The 10,864-nt window shown below is 35.1% G+C and overlaps 1 protein-coding gene across 1 annotated transcript; it reads right to left on the bottom strand.

Annotated features, from left to right (window-relative positions):
• Nucleotides 1-248: 248 nt before the first annotated feature.
• Nucleotides 249-9,924, bottom strand: ASMT (acetylserotonin O-methyltransferase). The gene is made up of 8 exons (XM_081949381.1): nucleotides 9,805-9,924; nucleotides 8,342-8,516; nucleotides 6,375-6,504; nucleotides 3,922-3,990; nucleotides 3,281-3,399; nucleotides 2,362-2,502; nucleotides 1,166-1,288; nucleotides 249-925 (listed from the first exon to the last, which is right to left on the bottom strand). Exons 1-8 carry the CDS (start codon nucleotides 9,874-9,876, stop codon nucleotides 714-716), a joined length of 1,041 nt encoding a protein of 346 aa, XP_081805507.1. The 5' UTR covers nucleotides 9,877-9,924; the 3' UTR covers nucleotides 249-713.
• Between the last annotated feature and the right edge of the window lie 940 nt (nucleotides 9,925-10,864).

Genomic DNA, 10,864 nt, shown 5'->3' with positions numbered 1-10,864 from the left:
TTGATATCATAGATTTATAGACATCACAAGTCTAGTAAAGTTGTGTTACACTGAGAGACATTGTTACCAAATAGAAACTAAAGCAGGGTGGGATGGTTTTTTTGGGGAGTTCTGAATATACAGTAAATATATTGAATTAATCGAATTAATCCCCAGACTCAAAGTATTGTTAATTTTACATTTTATTACCAAGTTTCTTACCTTACATAAAATGAATCTCACACACCATTATTTCAGAACTGGGCTAGTCTAAAAAGGGGGAAAGATATTTCATTTAGCATTTTTTGGTCTTAGGATTCCACTTTTTGTTTCTGAAGTTCTGTTGCTGTGGCTTAAGGGCTCTGTGCAGTTTTTCCAACTAAACTTAATATTCCATAATTATCTTTCACCATCATCGTATGAAGGAAACTCTAACATTACATGATATTAATAACTTCAGGAAATAGCTGAAATATGCATAATTTCTTTTGCAAAACCTATTTAAAAGAAAAAAAATGCCTGAACAGGTATCTCTCCATGCTTATTTACACTGTTCATTAAGCCCATCAATAGTGAAAAATGTTATATTTTTAGACTGTTATTAATGCTATAATTTATGCTCTGTAATGGGATTTAGATCAATTGTGTTTCATTAAAACCAATTGTGTTTTCACAATTGAGACCAAGTATATTATCTCACTTGGTTTGCATTTATAATAAGGCAAAAGAAAGCATCATTTTCTTCCTAAAATGGCGTCATAGAGTTTTCCAGATTTCTTAATTTCGATCTCCTTGAAACCACTTGCTGTGAGGAGCTTGCTATATTCTGCTGGTGACCTTTCTTTTCCTTCTGTGTGAACGAGCATATTTAGCGAATAGAGCTGGCTTTCCAATGGGCCATGTTTGTCCTCATTCAGAACAGTTTCAATTAGTAAAACGCCACCACCTGATTGGAATATTAAAAAAAAAAAATCACGTCCAGTATTGTCTTCTCTCATTACAGGTTTATAACTGTTTGGAACAAATTTTCTGCAACAGTTTATTCTACGTGTGAAGATATTTAAGGACTGGGAAATGCCATACATGAAACAGTGTCATAGAAATGTTTTTGACACACTCGAATGTGTATAAAAAAATACAATGTGTAAGTGTATAATACATAGTCAGGTTCTTATCATGTACATACCAGTTTTGCAAGATTTTTGCACTTTTGCGAGAAGTTGCACACACGTCTCATCTGACCAGTCATGGAGGATCCTTGCTAAAATATACAATTCAGCTTCTGGAAGAGGATCTTTAAAAAAATCCCCTGTTAAAAAAATTGAAGGGAAAAAAACTCATTAGTGAATATTGATTTGCAGGATGAAGGTTTTTTTTTTTTTGCATGTTTCCAAATCATGCAGTCCTGAGCTTTCTTTTGCTGTTTAGGCCAGCAATACTTGCTGATGTCACCAATCCATCTTGTTTAAGGTTTCTTTCGTGGATGCTTCTTATCAAGTGGGATCCATTCTATGACTACTTTGGTACACAGACACACGCACACACACACACACACACAAACACACACACACATACACACACAGGCTAGAATGTAACTAATTGGAACATCTGTCTTGCTTATCTGAAATAACAATTTTCTCTGTGGAAGAAGTGTCAAGCTAAAGTAAAGCCTCTGTGATTCCCAAAGTTGAATTATCTCTATTTGGCTTTAGAAGCAAATGCCCATTGTCTAAATTTTAATGTTCAGAAAGAATAATGGTAATTTTTAGATATTTATGTATTCAGAACATTCAGTAAATTCAAATACATTTACTGAATTAAAGTGAAATTGAGACTAAGAATGTAAAAGGTTCACTTTTTAAAGTACTTTCTAGAGCATCAAGGAGCCTTGAATCCGAATGGGTGATGGTATGTGATAATGACCTTGGGAGACAAGAGAAAGACCCGTTGCCTAGGCAACCGTTTTTCTCCCATCTCCCAAAGTCATTCCCACATCATCATAAAATGTCACATTCAATCTATGTGACTGAGGGAAAGGCTCTTCCCTGGGTCTAACTCCTGACTCCATTGAGGAAATACCTCATGTTGTTTCTCTGCAGAGAAAGGAGATGATTTGTACTTCCTGGAAGTAAAGAGAATGGACTCAGTGAACCTAGAAAGGAATAAGCTGCTCTCAAATTTCCTTCATGGCCCTGTATGAGGGGCACAAGGGAATAAGAAGCAGTCATTTCCACCTATGGCTCTGATACCTGACTCATGGCCATCAGGAGGACAATTCAGAAGGCAATGCATTCATAAATCTCCTGACCTTATTCTATAGAGAAGAAAGAAAGTATTTAGTAAGAAATGCCTTTCCTCTTTCTCCAAAACAACTATACCAACCTTCATAAAAATTGATCCGATGTTTCTCTAGAGGTACAAAATGCTTCTTGGCTGTTTGGATTACTTTAGGAAGGTCAAAAATAGTGACTGTACAATCTGGATATAGTGAAACACATTCCTGGGCCAAAGCCCCAGCACCTCCTTTTGAAAGAAAATGAAATAAGTTTTCAACCATACATAACAAACATTTGTCTCAAATACTTATTTTTTATCTTGGATGCAGCAACTCCTATCAGCAGAAGAGCAATAAGTTATACATGATTGGAAGCATTATTTCAGTGTGAAGATTTTATGTGTGAATTGTGTGTTTGTTTTATATTTTAGAGACAGAATTGCAATTGCTTTTATTGTTTTGAATTTAAGATAATGTAATAAATGATGTAAAAGGTGGTCAGTATTCTGTCTACCTGAGAGAAGATGGTGTACCATAAAACAGAACATCATTAAATACTAATTTGCTCTTTTACAGGAAAAAGCTGTATCAGAAAGACTTAGTTTATGTTGAATATTTCATTGCTTGCAACGCAGAATTTACAGCCAGTGGCGGATTAAGGCTCACTGGTGCCCTAAGTGATGACAAATCTTGGTACCCCCCTTACTTTGTACATACTATACATTGGGTTACATACATATATACATTGTACATACTATACTTCATTGGGGTTTTTTCTTTGTCAACTTTGTGGTGCCCCCTTGGGCCTGGTGCCCTAAGCATATGCTTAGTCTGTTTAATGGTTAATATATCACTGCTTACAGCCAAACTATAAAGTCAGCAACCACTTTTTACTATGTTTATTAAGTCTATCATATACCTAAAAGATAAAGCTGTTCCTCCCCCCACCCCAAAAAAAGAGCAAAGGGCTAAATATTGTATTGTCTGTATTTTTAATCAGGAGGCAAACATTATTAAGGAATTTACCACCAAGATCACAAATCATAGTGAAAGGGGAGAGATCAAATGCGGCTATAACATCTCTGCCACATAGGCTCCAAATTGCATTCAATCCATACATGAATTTCAGCATTTCGTCTTCTGATCTAGATAGTAAAGATCACAAAAGCATTAGCGTTACAGAACAAGAGCAAATATTATAACGTGCATGAACTGATTATTTTAATACCGTCCTTCTAATTAAAGGCTTGGATATGCTTCAATAATCAATGGAGAAACGTCTCAGATTAACAATTGGATAGATGTGTTGAGTTTTCTGCACATCCTTTTTCAGATGGAAGAATTTGTATGAATTGATTCTTCTGACCAATGAAGGAGTAGATTCTCCTCAAATGCGGGATTTTTTCTTAAAAAGACACTACAGCTATGGATATTTGCTTTATAAAAGCTGTACAAACACACTATAAACTAATTTGTTGGCTATGTTGTATATCTGATATTTTAATGGATCTTAACAACAGCCTTATTTTCCATAAAAAGAACAGCATTTGAATAAACAAGAAATAAACAATACAAGGGGATTTTAAATTAACAATGGGATTTAAAATACATTTTATCACAGGTAATATCTGCAGTTTTCCTTTTAATATTATTGTTTGGAGCTTTACCTGTACAGAGCTTCAAAAACAGCTTTCGATGAGATGCCAAATGCTCTCTCGTACTGGTTCTTGCCTTCCCTTGGGGAGGAAAACAACCTCTTTGGATGTCTGGCAACTTTTCAAGAGTCAGTTAAAATTACGTAGTTCTATTGACCTTCAGAAAAAAATCGTGCTGAATGCTGTGCCAGGAATTTTAAAAACATACCATTGCTTGAAGACAATGGATTGTATGCAAGTGTTTGTGGAGGGTTTTCCATTATTACCCATAGAAATTTTCAGAGTCACATCACTTGACAATCAATGATGTGTGTCAGTATGGAAACTACATTGGGGGCCATATACTTGCAGTGGGATATTGCTGCTTCTTCTGAGCTAAGGCCTTATCTGTTGTTCATATGAACCCTCATATGTTTCTCTGGAAGCATGTCGCATTTTGGACACAGATATATTTTCTTTCCCTGCTCCTTCAGGCACAGATGCAAACATATATTCATTCTGAAATCTCAAACTGGTTGAATAACCTGATTTAGATATTGCTGGGAAATATTGTTCCCAAGCGAAAATAAGGTGAGGCTCCTACACACAGAACCATAAGTTGTGCTAATTTTTTTGTTTAAGGCAGAAGAAAGCTCTTAGAAAAACAGGTGCCTTTTCCACATGACTGCTGAAAAATAATGTTGACAACTACCAACTTTATTCTTAATTAAGCCAAAGGGAATTCTCCCATCACTCACTGAAGCAGGTACAAATAAAGAATCTTTCTCTGGGATTCAACAGTAAGAGCTACTTCTGTCAGTCATCTGTTCAGGAGTTGTGGGGAAAATAGGCACAATCTTAGTTTTTATTCTACTCCATCAACAGTTGCTCACATTGTTTTCTACAGTGCATATGTGGACACAATTCTGTACACCACTGGATCAAATTCAGACAGATTAACTATTAATCATGTATAGCAACTAACACTGCTACTATATTCGTATAAGGAACTATTGTTAAGAAACATTTCAAGGATTCTTTAAATCCTTCTAATATTGCACGTAATACATTTCCCTGTCCCACAGTTAATTAAAACCCAAGTGTATAGTCTCAAACAAACACATATGGGAACGAGGCCCATTAAATCTAGCAGACCATGTCATACACAGATGGGACTATAAGCGAGCAAAATATGTTAAGGAAGAGCTTAACTTGAAAAAATCCCACAATCATACAAATGTACCTTTGGCCTTCAAATAACTCAAGTTATGAATTGTGTGCATTACATTTACACGCATCAAAGCTCAAATATATAAGAGTGTTAGATAAGCAATTTGTGGCCAGGCACTGAACTTTACAGTGATGAAATCTGAAGTCTGCATCTGTGCTGTTTTCTGAAAGCTATTACTCTCTCTGACTCTAGGGTGACAAAATGTGCAGGTGCAAAAATATATTATCAAGCCTAACATATTCCAGAAATGGTCCATCTTTTCATAAACACATACATATATACTATATACAATGTAGCTCAAGAGTGTTCAAACCATGCTATTCTGTATCTTTTTAAAGATAAATGCAAATTTTATATAAAATTAAAATAAAGCAAACATTCTCATGTTATATTTCATAAAAGTTATTGTGATTTTATTTTTGATTTTAAAAAATCTGTGGAATATTTGTTTCTATGCTTTCCTATTAAGTCTCTCTCCCTCCATCTCTCTCTCTCTCTCTCTCTCTCTCCCTCCCTCCCTCCCTCCCTCCCTCCCTCCCTTTTCTCCATATTGAAATTGTGATCCTTCAAAATAACCTTTATCTCATTTCTGTTAAAACAAAAACAAAACAAAACAAAGGCACTGATGTCAGTAAAGCCATTTATTTCCCATTAACTAAAAAAGCTTGATCTTATTTTTTTCCAACATTAACAACATACGCTTATGTGCCAGACCCTCATAGTCAATTGTCTTAATTAAGATTTTCTCTGCAAATTCTGTTTTTAAGACCAGTAATCTTAACTGGTCTAAACTGGGGTTTCCTTGCACCATTATTAAGTTTCTCTTCTAAGCTGTTAAGAATATGCTAGTTCCCCCCATTTTGCATGTATAGTATTGAACAGAAAGAAGTAGCCTATCATAATTCTATAGCAGTCCTTCCTATGAAGATTCTCAGTCATCCCGGTTCTGGTTGTCCCAAAGGTGCATTTTTTCAAAAGGCAACTGGTATTTGTTTTTCCTTGAAGAAGCTTCTTGGAGGAGAAGTGACATGTCTTCAAGGAAAACAAAGTCCAATTGCCATTTGAAAAAGCGCCTTTGGGGTAGCTGTCCTGTGTTAACAATTAATACTACAGTGTTTTCTCCTTTGGAAACAGCAGTAACCAGATTCATTCAATCTTATTTTTTCTGAAGAAAATACTTATACAAGTAGGTAGGATCTGTGGTTTTTTTTTAATGGAGTTTTGACTGCATAAGATTTCACATTGTACATCTCACCTTACAGCCTCTGTCAAGTACTGCCAGCAAGGATAAATTGTTTTCGAGTAATACATGCAGGTATGATACTGAGACTTTGGACTTGATTTTGTGAGAAACTGTTCAGAGATTTCTGTGTTGCAATAAAAAGCTAGAAAGAAAATAATGGGGAAAAAATATCATTTTAACTGCAAGAGTAATGTAATCACACAATTCTGTTTCAGATTTTTTTTTTATTGCATTCTCTCAACAGGGTCTGCTTTGGATCAAATAAACAGGTTTATATATTCATTAAGTAGCTGTATTTATGATGGCTCTGATTAAGGGTTTCTTGCTTGAGCATTTTGATTGTATAATTATATCTGACAATGAGAAATTATGGGCAGTTATGAGTTGCACATGGATCTCTAAAACGGCTGCAAGGTGCATGATAGAACAGGACCCAAAGTAACTCTAAAAAGAAGCAAAATAGACTTTTCACATTTCTCAGCAGGAAGAGTATATCAGCTCACTTTGGTTTATGACAAGTATTTTTTTAAACTGACCAGTAATTTGATATTTAACAAACCCTGATTTTTGCTTTTATTAAACATTAAGAGAAATAGTCTCGATTTCATCTCTCTTTTTAATGAATGTAGATATTGTCTCACTTATATTCTCTAGACATTTCTGTAGGGAGAAATTCAGTGATTAGTGACATATTGGTAATTCTCATTTATCTATATTAATTGGGAAAAGAACCCCCATTGTTAAGCAATGCAGCTGTAAGTTGAAAAAAATCATGTGACCATACCACTTAGTGATGGCAGTTCCAGAGGGAATGGGCAACTTGTCACAGCCAACTCACAGCAGGCAAACTCGCCACAGCCAACTCATTGCAAGACAATAGAATTTAACAATTCTATTTAATTATTTTAAAAAATAAAAATTATTTTAATTTTTGCCATTCACATTTCATTCTGAGCCTCCATTTCACCCTTTCTTTTTTGATTCTATTCCACCATTTCTTTGACATCAGTGTAACTCTTGGCCCACAGTGACTTGCCCTGCAGCGAGTTGCCCATGGTGAGTTGGCTGTAGCGAATTGCCATAGACCCATTCCAGCAGCCCCATTTGCCATTGCTAAGTGAGGACCTTACAATTGCAACTTCCTGTTGACTTACCCATTGCATTTGCATAATGTGACCATAGCTTGCTGAAGTGTCATAATCATGAGTCAGGTACTGACTGAATAGATCGTGATCATGTGACCACAGGGAAACTGTGATGGCTGTCAGAACAAAGTCCAGTTGTAGCTACCACTTGTTCAGCATCATTGTAAATCTGAATGGTTACCGAACACAAATGAAGGTGAATTAGTTACTGAACAAGTAATTGCTAAACATGGATCATCTGTACTGAAAATTGCAAATGACCAAATGCACCATCACAAACAGGAGAAAGCTAGAGAACATGGAGACTCCTTAACCCAGCACATACTGTGTTTTTGAAGGCTACCTCCTTTCCATAAATGACTTTCTTTTCCTATGAATATCCCATGAATACCACCTTGGGAAGCCAGTGGATTATTCATACAATACAATACAATAGCAGAGTTGGAAGGGACCTTGGAGATCTTCTAGTCCAACCCCTGCCTAGGCAGGAAACCCTATACCATTTCAGACAAATGGCTATCCAACATCTTCTTAAAGACTTCCAGTGTTGGGGCATTCACAACTTCTGGAGGCAAGCTGTTCCACTGATTAATTGTTCTAACTGTCAGGAAGTTTCTCTTCAGTTCTAAGTTGCTTCTCTCCTTGATTAGTTTCCACCCATTGCTTCTTGTTCTATCCTCAGGTGCTTATTGTTGCTTATTGTTGTCACAGAATGAGGAATGATTTTTAATAGGGCATCTAAGATTCCCACTGCAGACAATGGAACCTGTTGAATTATTGAATGGTGATAGTTTGCACATGTTCTCTAGAACACCTTCAGCCTAGCTGTGTTACCTCCTTCTTTGCTCACTTCTACTTCTAAGAGCTTCAAACCCACACAGGCATCCAGCAGTCTCTCCATTCCATGGAGGCTGCTCCCCAGACGTTCTGCGATGGCTTTGGATGACAGCTTTTCTTCTGATTCTTGCAACACATCAAACACACCCAACTCACAGGCAGTAAACATCACCTCAAAGTGGGGAAAAAGAAGAAATAACAGCATGAATGTGAAACAGGGACATACTGCTTGCAAGCAATGATTAAATCCATAAGGCAGGAGGAGGAAGGATAATTAAATTCAAAGCAGCAAAATATGTCAGACCATCAATTAGATCTTAAACTACATTTAATGATAATGGCAAATGGGATTTCCCTATGGAGCCCAAGCTTCTTTTGTCACATTGTTATAGGCCATTAAAAAAGAAATCTTAGTATATTAAAACCACCACTGCAAACAAAATATGATTTTTTTCCACACTGGGGAATATTTTTCTTTCTTTCTTGAAATAGAGCACTGAGATGATCAGCTAGATGTATGCCAATATTTTCTTTTATTATACACGTATTACAAAATGATTTAAAAAAAATAAAGATACTGGACTGCAGAACTTTAGAAAAGCATATGTCTAAAATGGTCAGGTTTTTTCAATGTTTTGTAAAAGTATATCAAGTTAGCATTCACATTATGCACTTCCTTCCTTTTCCCCTGTCTACTTCCCTGTGTAAGACAAGGGCACAAACTGTTGAGCACTAAGTAATTCTATTTTCTACATGTAAATAAATAAGAAAAGTTGTGGAAAAATATGTGGTCCTTTTTACAGATAGCTAAGAACTTGGTGTTCTTAATCCAAGAATCAAAACTCTTTATATTAATACAGTTCTGGAAGATATTTACTATTTGCTTCACTTTCAACTGCAGTTATTCAATTATTCTATCTATCTATCTATCTATCTATCTATCTATCTATCTATCTATCTATCTATCATCTATCTATCTATCTATCTATCTATCTATCTATCATCTATCTATCTATCTATCTATCTATCTATCTATCTATCATCTATCTATCTATCATCTATCTATCATCTATCTATCTATCATCTATCTATCTATCTATCTATCTATCTATCTATCTATCTATCTATCTATCTATCATCATCACTCTCTCTCTCCCCCTTCCTCCCTCCCTATCATCTTCATCAGAAATTATGGATTTTCTTAATTCATGGATTTCAATTATGTTGATGCTGGTATTTCTTCAAGTGATATCCATTTCTACATTCCATAAATAATTGTTCAATTAAAATCAAAGCCATTACATTAGTGAGGGAGAAAAAATCTCATGGGTATTATGTTTTCATTGATTGCATCATCAAATCATCAATTCTGTGCCTTTTCTTAAATGACTATTTTGAACATTAATAGATTAATTTAGGTTCTTAAATACATTATTTGTTTTAACTTAACCTTACCTTACCTTAGATACTAGAAATCCATTCTGGTACTGAATTAGGAGGTGAGGATAGTTGAGTTCTTTCGCAGAGCTCATTCTTCTTCTGAGAAAAACAAGAGAAATCCTTTCATGCTCTTCCTTTAAATAAGCCTGTTCTACCTGGGTGGTCCAGCTGAATTGTCCTCATACCATTGATCATGTATGTCCTGTGTCTTCCACAAATGTGCCCATGTAGGCTGCTCTCCTAACAACCTAGATTTAGTTATCCAATTAAAATAGAGTACTTGGAAATCTCATAGGACAAGAGTTAGAAGAAAATACTGAGTCATCTTAAACACATAATGGTGGATTTAAACATAATCATGCTTAAAGAATTTAAACTTAAATTGAATTTTTAAATGAGACAGGCTTATCCTGACATATGTTGCATTCAGTAGGCTTACTCTGATTGTAAGTAAGGCTGTAGTTTTTAATTTAATATATGGTTGTCTATTTGTCGGTTAGTTTTTTTATGTCTCCAACTAATTGTGTTTTATTCTATTGAGCCTGGATAAATCATGCTTTAAAGTTTGAAGACCTTCACATTTGCAAGATTATAAGTTAGAAAAAAATTGTTTCTTTGTTTTATAAGCTACGAAGGACTAGGAGTTAGAATCATTCAATTACATGCAATTTTGTTCCATAGCAATATGTTGTAAATATTTTAGTTTACATTTTAAAAATCTACTAAGACTAACAGAGATAACTTGGTTGTTTGATCAGTAATTAGGCCAACTGGCATACAGTATACAGGTAATATAAAAAGAGAGATATGAGTTGTAAAATAAGAGAGGGGGGAGGAGAGGGCAGGCAAGATATGGGAGGAGGAGGAGAAGAAGGATGAGATGGAAAGGCAATGAAATATTTATTTTATTCTGCAAGTTATCAGTAGAAATCAGACTTAGTACAAATCAAAAATTTTGTTGTAATATTGAAATATAAACTGCATCGTTGATTAAAATCAGATAGAAAAGGACATGAAATTTAAATAGCAGCTGCCTCTTGTGGATATAGAGATAATCAGCTAAAAAGATTTACTAGAATC

Source organism: Natrix helvetica (assembly GCF_964273705.1).
Source record: "Natrix helvetica genome assembly, chromosome: 3".
NCBI classification, from domain to species: Eukaryota; Metazoa; Chordata; class Lepidosauria; order Squamata; family Natricidae; genus Natrix; species Natrix helvetica.
The sequence above is the reverse complement of the archived record's forward strand: the minus strand, read 5'-3'. Positions and strand labels throughout refer to the sequence as shown.